Source organism: Diabrotica undecimpunctata, chromosome 6 (genome assembly GCF_040954645.1).
Source record: "Diabrotica undecimpunctata isolate CICGRU chromosome 6, icDiaUnde3, whole genome shotgun sequence".
NCBI lineage: Eukaryota > Metazoa > Arthropoda > Insecta > Coleoptera > Chrysomelidae > Diabrotica > Diabrotica undecimpunctata.
In genome coordinates, this window is record NC_092808.1 from 137,711,594 (window position 1) to 137,723,950 (window position 12,357).

At 32.1% G+C, this 12,357-nt stretch overlaps 1 protein-coding gene across 1 annotated transcript; it reads left to right on the forward strand.

The window, feature by feature from the left end:
• The first annotated feature begins 10,930 nt into the window (after positions 1-10,930).
• On the forward strand, positions 10,931-12,153 carry LOC140442854 (uncharacterized). The gene is made up of 2 exons (XM_072533817.1): positions 10,931-11,394; positions 11,713-12,153. The coding sequence occupies exons 1-2, from the start codon at positions 10,969-10,971 to the stop codon at positions 12,052-12,054; spliced, it is 768 nt and encodes a 255-aa protein (XP_072389918.1). The 5' UTR covers positions 10,931-10,968; the 3' UTR covers positions 12,055-12,153.
• The last annotated feature ends 204 nt before the right edge of the window (positions 12,154-12,357 follow it).

Below are 12,357 nucleotides of genomic sequence, written 5' to 3' on the forward strand. Positions count from 1 at the left end.
AAGAGGATATATACGATTGTTCAGTACTGTAAAGCTATTCTAATCAACTTGTAGGTATTTTACAAAGTAGTATGAAATTATGCCTATCTTCAAAAGTTTCCAAAAATGTACAATTTTCAGCATCATACAACGGATTATTTAATTCCATGTCCTTGAATAAAAGAGGAAGACCAACAGCTGCAGAAAAAAAATTCCCTACTTAAAAATATATCCCCTTCAGTATTCATCCAGAAAAACCCAAAGATGTAAAATCATTCTGAGAATGGATTCCAGCTGTTTATCACTAATGGTATATAAATAAACTCCTAGAACCTACCAAATTATGTTAGGTCAACACCACTTAACATGTTTCGTTAAACTTTTATTTTAGGTAAATATTGTTAGGTTGTAGTACATATTTTCATATTTTCCTCAGTAAACATTGTAAAAAACATTTGGTATTTCATATTTTGCCTACTGATTAACAACATAATCAGCTAATTTTAGCATGATGCATAGTCTTAATTTTTTAATAAAAAACATTTTTTTCAAAATTCAACACTTCAAAACTCAAATCTTCTTTATTGTCCTTTGCCATTTTTTACTGCCGGACCCCTTAATTAAAGTTCTAAGAAGCAAAGACAAATAAAAATAAAAAACTTGTCCCTTACCGCACTATTTTTAAAATCTAAGGCTCTTACAAATCTGGGAGGAAGAATAGCCGTAAACGGGGATCGAAAATCTCAAAGGTCGTTCCTGTCCTCTTGTATGCTACTCATAGATACTATCCAGAAACACCAATGAATAGAATAGGAAATGTATGGCAGTGAAAAATATATAAAAAAGGACACTTTATGTGAATAGAAGAGAAAGAAATTAAAGTGAAACATTTAAGAAGAGCTAGCAATAGTACTTGTTTAAAACAATAAAAAAAATCGGTTGCCTGTAAAGTCGGTTTTACGGGCGAAGATTTTACGTGACAACGTCTTTTTCTCGGTAGAATATTTATTGATATGAATATTATTAAATTGCACAATAGGAACAAGGAATTGAAGGAACATAAGAATTGCACAAATTTTAACTATAGAAATATATTTTGTTTACTAAAACATTGTACATGTAAACTTAAACTTAACTAATTTCCAACGCGCCTAATTCTCTAGTGCTGCGCGCGCAGCGGACCGATCATGTTTGAGTGGGAGAGAGACGCAAGGCATTCGCCGGTCCGGCGGGCCTCTCTCTCGTTCGGTGACTCATCGTAACAGACGTGAGCGGGCGTTACACTTTTTCATGAGTGACTCCGAGCCACAACCTAATTTAAGACGTTGTCACGTCAAAAATATTCTCCATGGGTAAAAAGAAAGGAGGTCGTCCTAGAATATTATAAGATTTAGTTAATAGAGGACAAAGTTTCTCGGAAAAAGTGGTTAAATTACAACTGCAAAGAAATTGCTGGACGTAAACATACATATGTAATAGTACTATAATTTTTATTGTTGTTTACATTTATTTTTAATTTTATTAATAATTATAGTAATAATGTAGATACAAAAATATTATTTTAATGTGTGAAAAGTCTTCTTTTTGAGTGTTTATATATTTTTGTAAACCACAATCTCTACTGTCGAATTAAAAGTGTTAGCATTACTTCACATAAAACCTGTATTGGTACTGGACCGTATCCCAAACATAACCTGCATAAATAATTGATAGCTGTCTTCCATTATTAAACGAAATTCGCCACAAAGGATTACCATTTAAATAAAGCGCAGTAATTGTTTTGAAAAATCCTGCTGCAAAGAATTTACATTCTTTTGATCTACTTTAGTCAGCGCACGCACAACTGGTAAATCCCACGAAGCCACAACAATTGCAATTGGCGTAAAATAAAAGGGGATCTGCTCTACTTGAGCAATTGCATTTTCATATCTATAGCGTGATTAATTCTACTACAACAATCTGTGACGACACGAGCATAGAAATTCTTGTTTTTGTTTCGGTCAGTGTGAAGGATGTTCAAGAAGGGACTTTACCAGGGGCGTGGAAGAATTTTACTTATTATATTATATTTATTTTATTCTTGACCAATAAAGTTACTCCGCCAAAAAAGTATCGCATCACTTATAAAATTACAAATATTTCTGACAGCATTTGGTTAATTTAAATTATTTCTTTCTGGCCCTTAAGAATATTAAGGCTAGAATAAATATAAAAAAAAAATTTTTAAATACAGTTTACTGTTTAAGAAAAAAAAATGTTAATTGCTATTTTGTCTGGTTTTTATATTATCAGTCTTTATTTTACTTTTGTAAAAAGTATACAGTTTACGTTTAATTTAAAATTTCGTATTAAATATTGAGTATGGGAGGTCGTGACAATATAAATTAAAATTTAACGAGAGATCAAGTGGTTAACATAATTTTCCGTTTTGAAGACGGAAGGAGTCAGAGATATGTGGCAAATTTAGTGGATGTAAATCAGTCGACAGTATCACGAGTGGTAGTAAGGTACCGAGAGACTGGTCTTTATGAAAGACGAGCTGTAACAGGTCGGCCAAGAGCAACTTGGCATGTGGACAATAGGTTTTTAGTCCTTCAGGCTTTGCGTCGAAGACATGTGACTGCAAGTCAACTTCAAGAAGACTTAGCCGAGACTCGAAATGTACGTGTGTCTTCAGAAGCTGTTAGGCACATCTTAAGACAGTCTGGAATTAGGACCAGAGTAGCTGCTACTGCTCTGAGACTTACAAGGGAACACCGTATAGCACGTCTAACATTTGCAAGAGAGCACATAAACTGGAATATCGACGACTGGGGTAACATACTCTTTACGAATGAGTCAAGATTTTGTTTATACACTTCGGATCGAAGAATACCAGTTTAAAGATGAGATGACGAGCGCTATTTTCAATGCAACCTAAGACCGGCGACAAACTTTGGAGGAGGATATATTATGGTCTGGGGCGAAATATCTCTTAGGGGTCAAACCGAATTGGTAGAGTTAGATAGAGGATCCTTAATTATATTAGAGCAATTTTGGAGATGCATGTTGTTCCTTACGCCCATTTATTGGTAATAACTTTGTTTTAATTCATGACAATGCACGCCCACACGTCGCAAGAATCGTTACTGAGTACCTTCAAGAGGTAAATTTACAAGTTTTGAATTGGCCAGCGCACAGCCCGGACTTAATCCAATAGAACATGTTTGGGACCATCTTTACTGGGTGAGATCTGGTAATGTGACGCCAGTTAATCTTCAGGACCTGCAACGGTTTTGAATCGTAGAATGGGATAATATCGATCAGGATTATCTAAGAAGATTAATTGGAAGTATGCCACAAAGTTGTCTAGATGTTATAAGAGCTAGAGGAGGAAGTACGTCTTACTAAATTATCATTACTTTTGATTTTTATTTTTTTTTATTCAATGCTGTTTGTGCACAACGGTTGTGAATCGTAGAATGGGATAATATCGATCAAGATTATCTAAGAAGATTAATTGGAAGTATGCCACAAAGTTGTCTAGATGTTATAAGAGCTAGAGGAGGAAGTACGTCTTACTAAATTATCATTACTTTTGATTTTTATTTTTTTTTATTCAATGCTGTTTGTGCACTTACTTCTAATTTATGAAATAAATTTAATAAAACCTTTGTTTATCGTACATTCTGGATTTTTCTTTTAATACTCGTTACGTACTTAAAAAATAAAAAAAACAACAGTAAAAAATCCATGTTTTAAATTATTTTTAATACAAAATTTGCAGTTTCATAGGTAATGCAATACAATACTTTTTTGGCGGGGTGTAATAAATTTATGTTGTTTATATTATGTACCCTTGTTTTCGTTTATAAAATATTTTATAAGCCTTACTACTTTTATACCGCAAAAACGTTAAATATACAACCTTTTTAATAGTATAAATTATTTTCTCAATTTTCATACTCAACTTTTGTATTTTATTTTTGTACTAAATTATATATTACCAATCTCAGATACCAGAATAATAGCTTCGGTTTAATAAACAAAAAATGTGCACGTCAATATATTATTGACGTGCACATACATTTCAATAATCTTGTATTTCACTATTTTTATTATTTTTTCGTATTCGATAAATCTGACATAGTTTTTCTTCATTTAGAAGCCACTTTTGTTCTAAATACTTAGCTAATTATATAGCCGAACCATTTTTGGACTTTTTTAACCATTGAATTTCTCTTTATCTTTGCCTTTATTATTGTACTTTAGCAAACAACCGTTTTGGAGTGTAGTTTTCCTCGAGACGACGAATTTGCTTAAAAATTTGGATTTAGGTTCCTCTTACCCTCCACTTTACTTTTGGACTTGGACTCAGGGTTGCTTTTACTTGGGCCTTCTCGGGGTTTAAAAAACATATGTTCAAAATAAATCCGGAAATGAATAAACTGACTCATTCTTAGCAACTAATTCTACGTTTACTTTCAAGTTTTTTCACCAAGTCAATACTTTTTGAGTTATTTGCGAGTAAAAATGTTTATTTTTCAAAATAAAGACCACGTTTTCAGAGAGTTTTTTTAAAATAACATAAAAAGTAAGTACTTATCAAATAAACATTCTTAACAAAAACGAAGCATATAAAAACAATTTTTTTTTATTTTAATTTTCCTACACTGAGTATATTCCTTAGACAAGGAAAGACAGGACGCGTAATCGTATGCAATTGACTGAAGCCTAAATTGGCACCAACCGGCACCAAAAAAGTTGCCAGGTCATATTTTATTTCTTCAGTGGATTTTTTCTAGAATAAATAGATTTTTTTTAAATTTATAATTGAACACTGACATAATGATCACTTTTTGAACATGATTTTATCATTATATATTTTTTAGCAAATCGATATAGTGTTTCAGTAAATCAGTAAATTGAAGTTGAAATCAGTAGATCTGCTGAAATATCAGACCTGGTAACCCTGTGAGATGTAGTAATGGGAAACGTACAGTCACAAAACATGGCTTCACTTTTCGAAGGTTTATTAAATGAACCTGCAGGTCATCATGCAGGGTAAAGTCGATGGCAAAAAGAGAATAGGTAGAAAGAGGAAGTCATGGCTGCGAAATATTCGAGACTGGACAAACATGACTGTAGATGTTACAAAAGACAGAGAAACTTTTAGAAATCTGGTCGCCAACCTCCGTTAATGAGGACGGCATAGGAAGAAGAAGATTAAATTAACGTTACCTGTCCTCTCTATTTCCTTGTCTAAGGTATATTCATTAAGAGTTTTACTAATTTCATATTTTAGTTAATATTAACATTGAAATCTTCAAAAAACTTGCTAAACAAGCTTGTTCGTGATAAATTGATCTACAGTTGATGTTAACTGCACTCTTCATCATCAATCTTTTTGTAATTTAGATAAACCATTACCACAGTTTCATCTGAATTTTAACATCTCCCACTGTTGGTCAGTTGGTCTTAAGTAATGCTATGACATTTTGAATTTAATATATTTCTCATTGACTGTAAGTTTGACTGAACCAGTGATATAATAATTCAGTTTGCACACTTAATATTCAACTTTGGTTTTTATTTATAAGTATTTCAAGTTCATATTTCAATTTCCTCTTTTCTATAGTATTGGTTGTGCTTGGTAGCCCTTTTTAGTGTAGGCAACCAACCACGTTCTAGCAGATTGTTTAGGCTAGTTCTTGCATTGACACTCCAGTACATTTGCCTCCAAACTAACACCTAAGTGCACTGATACGTAAGAGTGTGGGATCTGAATTATACAGTCTACATTATAGTAATTAATCTAATTTCATATTTTAACTGATGGCTTCTTCTACATTAGTTGTCAGTTAAACTTTTGGTCGATGTTTAGTTAACCATAAAATTGAAATGTTTAGATCATTCTAGTTGTCATTGCAAATCTAAATTGTCATATGTCAGATGTCACTTTTTGTTAATATTAGAAGCCATTCTGTTTCCTGCTGTTGAACACAATGTAGCATTGAAACAATTTTTAAACTTTGTCGTTTGTAAAGTGCTAGTTTTGGTGTAAATGTATTTAAATGTTTATAACATTATAACATTCATCGATGTGCTGGATAGCTGGATTTTTGAAGAAGTAAGTCTAACACGTTATATAAATTTTTTATCAATCATCAACTTGAGATGTAAAGTACTTGTGCAAGATTTAATAAATAAACTGTGCTTTAAGCCTTAAAAAAGGTATCAGTGTATCAAAAAGAAACTTATCAGTCAGATTACGGAATAAATCCAAATAAACAATAAACTCACAAGCAACTAAATCAAAATGCTTTTTCTCCCCAAACTTAATCAAATCTTCTTAAAAAACTTAAAATTTATTCTTGAATTAATCTTCATATATGTGACCGGCAACACCCAGTCAGAACGAAGATCTTATTAGAAGATATTATCTTTCAACTATGGCCTGACGGTGGTACCACCCAAAAATCTTGAGTAGTCTATGCGGTAAATACAAGAATTATAAACTTCATTACTCTATGCGGCAAGTAATCGGAATTCAGTAAGTAATAGAAATTACCTACTTTTTAGTAAAGGAATTAGTATTTATATAAATATTTATCATCAACATCATTATTCTGGCTTTACAACCCTACGTGAGTCCCAGCCTCCTTAGGGACTCTCTCCAGTCGTCTCTATCATCGATGTTATCAAGGAACCTTGTTCTAGGTCATCCTCTTCTTCACTGAACAATGGATCTATCAAGTAACGTTTTTCCAGCTGGGTCATTTTGTTCCATCCGCATTACATGCCCTATCCACCTCAGATGTCCTATCTTAATAGGTTTTACGATATCAGGTTGGTATATTCTATAAAGTTCTATCGTCTTCTCCACACTTCGTTGTCATTCACTGCTTTATAAATTATTAGTGGTAAAACCGGAGACCAAGGTAGGCGAGTTGTTTTAGAGATGGCAAATATACTGGAAAGATCAGGAAGAAATGTGTCTACCGACAATTTTTTCACAAGTGCTGATTTTGCAAGAGAACTGGACATGCAAAACTTAACATTGCTTGAAAAATTGGAAAAAATAAACCAGAACTTCCTTCGGAATTATTAAATAGTAGGGATAGTAGGGTAGTAAGGATGTATATTCAAGAACATTTGGTTAACAACATAAAGCTATGTTAGCCCTCTACTATCTAAAAAAGGAAAAGTTGTTACTTTGCTATCAACTATGTATAATAGTGGTAAAATTTCTGAAAATGCAGAACACAAGCCGCAAATAATTCTTAATTACAATAAAACAAAGTCAGGTGTAGACACCATAGATAATAAGCTTGTCCAAACGTACACAGTCAAAAGACAAACAAAAAGATGACCTGTGATAGTTTTTTATAATATGATTGACATTAGCACATTGACTTTTATAGTATATGCTTTCATGTAAACGAAGAGTGAAAAACAAAAAAAAAAGGTTACACAGGTCGCGAATACAAGAAGTTAGAAAAACAATCATTCGCAAAAACCTGGAGAATTAAAACGTGGTAGATGTGGAAATGCTTCAAAAATTTGGACATAAAATAGTTCCAGAGATATCAAAAATGCAATCGATTTGTTTGTAAGGATCATCACATAACTACTTGCCCTGAATGTACAACAAAGAATTTGTAAAACTATTAATTTCTTATTATAATTTACTAATTTGCTAATTAAATGAATACATACTAATTTACAGTGAAGTAGGCAAAGGAAACAGGTCCAAAGAAGGTGTAGCCTCACTAATACACCCAAGATCAAAATCACATCAAACAGTGTCATTACCTATCAGAAAGGATTGTAACAGCAAAGATAAGAATGGAGAAGGAAGACCTGAACATCATCGGAGTATACGGCCCAGAAAATAACAAGCCTCAAACAACAAGGGAAACGTTTTATGACGAATTTCAACAAGTAGTAGATCAAGTCAAAGAAAAAATGATATTTGATATATTGCGGGATTTTATCGCTCGAATATGCAATAAACTAATACCTAAAATTAAGCAAAAACATAAGAAAAATGTTAAAAAAAAACATAATGAAAAAAGAAAATGAACAACTGATGGTAAACTTGCACGAATAACGAATTTAGAATAAACAACACATTTTTTTGACCAACAAAAACATACATTCAATAACACCTGCAGACAAAGATCTCTGACAGATTACGATATAACCAACAGACATATACATTTATCAAAAATAATCTCAGATGCCTCAACTCAGCTAATGTAGGTAGCGACCACAGCCTAATATTATGTTAAATAAAAATTATCATGAAATACTTCATACTCAAGAGAGCAGCGTCAACGCAAACAAAAATCAGAGTAAAAGGACTAAATACGGAATTCACGGAATACTTATACAGACAAACAGTATCAGAGAAGATTGCTGGAAATGGAAATGAAATATTAGAAAACGATAACATCGAGGAAAACTGGGAAAAACTTAAAAATAACATAATTAACGCAGCACAGGATCACTTGGAGAGAGAAAAGTAACAAACACTAACATATCAATAAAGAAAACCACATAGTTTAGAAAAGAAGTAAAGACCAAATATGAAGAAAAGAAGAAAGTCTCTTCTTCACATTTGAACGAAAGAAAGAAAAGAAATGAATACTTTAGTTAGACAAATAAAAAGGGAACACTGATAGAGCTTATCAAAAACAGATGGAACACGACTTCCTAGGAACACAAAAAGCAATATAAACAATGATCTGAGAACCAAGAAAATAGATAAATGAACTAATAAAAATAAAACACATTCAGAAAGAAACATGGACAGACTACTGTCAATCCCTATTTGCTAAAAGGGACGATAATGAACCACCAACACCAGAGGTGACGGTAAATTTTAAGAAATAAATAATAAGGACGAACAAGAAAGTAAAGAAAAAATTAAGGAAACGAAAAAACAGAAAATCACCTGGAAATTACAGAATATCGAACGAGCTCCTAAAGTACGAAGAAACAAACCTGACCAAACTCTACTAAAACTAATCCAAAAATAATAGAACAAAACAGAATTCCTCAAGAATAGAGATTAAGAAGCTGACAATGGGGTAAGATAGGGAGATTCCCTGAGTCCTTTATTATTCAACCCGATTTTGGATGAAATATTAAAAAAAGTAAGAACCAAAAAAGAATACCAAATGGAAGAAAAACAATTTAAAATAATCTGGCATGAAGACAACGCAATACAAAAGTGAAGATGATTTACAACGTATGCTGCACCAATTTGGTACAACCGCCAAAAAATTTAAAATATTAATTTCCCAAAAAAAAATACAAAATGGATGGTTATAACAGCAAATTTACCAAGGTGTAAATTGGAGCTTACCAAGGTGAGATAATAGAACAAGTGATGGAGTTTAAATATCTAGGCATGACATTATATAGCTACGGAAAGCTTAAAATAGACGTGAATAGACGAAAGATCTAGTGAATATAGCAAACAGAGCCGCATGTTTTCAGAATGAAGCAATATGAAGAAATAAAAATCTCGAACGGCAGAATTTACAAAACAGTCATCAGACGAATAATGACATACGCGGCAGAAACAAGACCTGACGCAGAGAGGACAAAAATGATGTTAGAAACAACAGAGGTAAAAACAATTTATGGTAAAACGCTATATGACAGAGCTAGAAGTACAAGAACTGGTTAAGAAATAAAAAACTTGAATAAAACGATTATATAAGCCGAATGACAACAAATAGAGTAGAAAAGACGGCAAGAGACGGTTCCCCAATAGAAAGACGATCAGTAGGAAGACCACGAAAACGATGGAACGACAACTTACTGGTGGCACATTGAAAAATAGACAATCATGTCTACATAAAAAGAAGAAGAAGAATTTACTAAAAATTTTAAGTATTTTAAAACTTTTAAATATATTTAATAAATTTATTGTGTATTTCATATAAATTGTGTATTTCATATTTGTAAAAACCTATTTTTTTACAAATATGTGTAATAATAATGTTTGATGTAAAGCTTTGGGGTCACTATTGACCCCATTGGTATTACGTGTCACAAAAAATCTGGTTTTGTAAGCGTTGAAAGCAATATAAAGATAAACAATATATATATATATATATATTTCTCTATGAAATATCTACTATAGACAACATCACAATTGCCATGAAAAAAATAGTCACTATTTTTTAATAAATAATGGTATTATTAAATGTAAAAAAAATATTCACAGCTAATAATTCTTAAAAAATTAGATAGTAAAATATTGTAAATCTTCAACTATTGGAAATATAAATCGCATTATATGTATCTTTTATATTGATTATTAAAAATTGTTTTTCTAAATTTGATTTAGTCGAGATGATCATATTTTCAACAAAAATAAATTACTTGGATTAATTTTTAATTTATAAAATAAAGATATAACAACCCTCAACGAAGTTTTTTCAATTATTTTTAATTAAATATATGCATATTAAGCACACAAAGTTTTTAATGTTCCTTGTAATTGTTTGTAAGATTTTATTTATAACTAAGTGTCGCTTCACAATAAATGCAAAGAAGAAAAAAATTTTTAATTACAAAAATTGGTGAAAATATTTCTTTAGAAAATAATAGTAGAAAAGTTATTTTGCAAATCAGTTTATAAAAAGTAATTATGATATAGCACAGCTTTAAAAGTATATTTAAAAAGAAAGCAAAAGTAAATTTGCATCCAAAAAAAAGTTTAAATATCTTCAGCATGTGCTTTTGCTTTCGATTTTATTACCTAACACACGTCAAGCGACCTTTTTTCGTAAATTCCTTAAACTTGATAATAAATCAGACACACGGGGAGTTTCTGACCTTCCACAGCCCCTCTGGTACCGGCCTTGGCAGGGACCACACGTTATTGACCAAAAGACTCGAAGAGAGGGGTACCAAAATCAGTGGGAACAGGCCTCACGTATAAAAGTAAACTAGTGTAAGTGAATTGGTAACAGTTTTTGAAGCCACGCCATGATTTCGAAGTGTATCATCGTTCTTGCGCTCGTCGCCCATGTGGTACTCGGCCGTACCACCGGTACTTCCGCGCAAAACGCCGTACACGAAGCGGCGCCTAAGCCCGAAGGGAACTCTTATGTCAGTGACTTTCGGTATATGTATAAAGTGTATCAAGAATGTGCTGCTACCGACGTAATGTCTTGTTTAAAACTCAAGCTGGTCGCTGCATTGGACCGCGCTGCTAAGTCGTACACAGAACTACCCTTATTTGATGGAATTAAGTTCGTTAAGGACCCTCAGGCGGCTGCTGTTCCTACTGAAGTTAAAACTGAAGCCGAAATCGAAGCCAACCTTCCAAGGTCTTTGGATGAAAAAGAAAATGCATTGGATAGCATCTTGACCGACAGGGTATCCAACTTCTTGGGTTCACACACCCTTCAGGTAAAGTTTTTTTATTATTAAGACTAATTTAAAAATAATTTACTTTCCATTTGAAAAAAAAAATAACAAAGCCAGTTGTAAAGATAAATTATTGAATAATAGTAGAAATGTTTTTTAAAAAATTTCCAACTAGTTAAGTATAATTGATTTAGTATTTTTTTTTTTTAAATATTAGATCTGTTGAAAAATTATTACAATAAATTTGTACTCTCTATTTAATTATTTTTTAGGTATTTGTTCTGTGTCGATCCAAATGACTTTTTGTAAAATGTTTTAGTTTTTGGTAATTTGTGAAAAATATATTACTTTTTGTTACAGATCAAGTTACCAAGCACTTCAGAAATGCAAGAAGAAGGACGTGGAAAGAAAAAGAAGGGAAACCAAGGTCTGCTTCTCTTGCCTCTTATCTTGGGAGGTACTTTAATTCCCTTGGCCCTTGGAGCCTTAGCCCTTTTGGCCGGAAAAGCTCTAATTGTGTCTAAACTAGCCCTAGTTCTAGCTGGTATTATTGGATTGAAAAAGCTTCTTTCTGGGCACAGTGGTGGCGACAACGGCCATGTAGAAGTCTACAGTGCAGGGCACTCTGGTTGGGGAAGGTCGTACAATAAGGAAGAGGCACAGAATATGGCGTACCAGGCGTATGCCCCCAAAACGACATAAGTTATTGTATAGTAAAGATTATTTATTTTAATTTATTGAATCCCGACTCAACTCTGTAAGACTTATTTAATTTAATAATAATTACAAATTTTGTTATAATGTGTTGATTTATTTATTGACTTTTTATTTTTCAGAAAATATTTTTTAGATCATAAAAAAGCACATATATTTCAGCTCCTGGAGATATGTTTCATTTTTGTATGTCTATAGTTTGTCAATAACTTCCAGAAAATTATAAAATTAATACAAGAATGGGATTAAACGTTTCTTCTAAAATATTTATCATTCTAGTTGGATATTTTT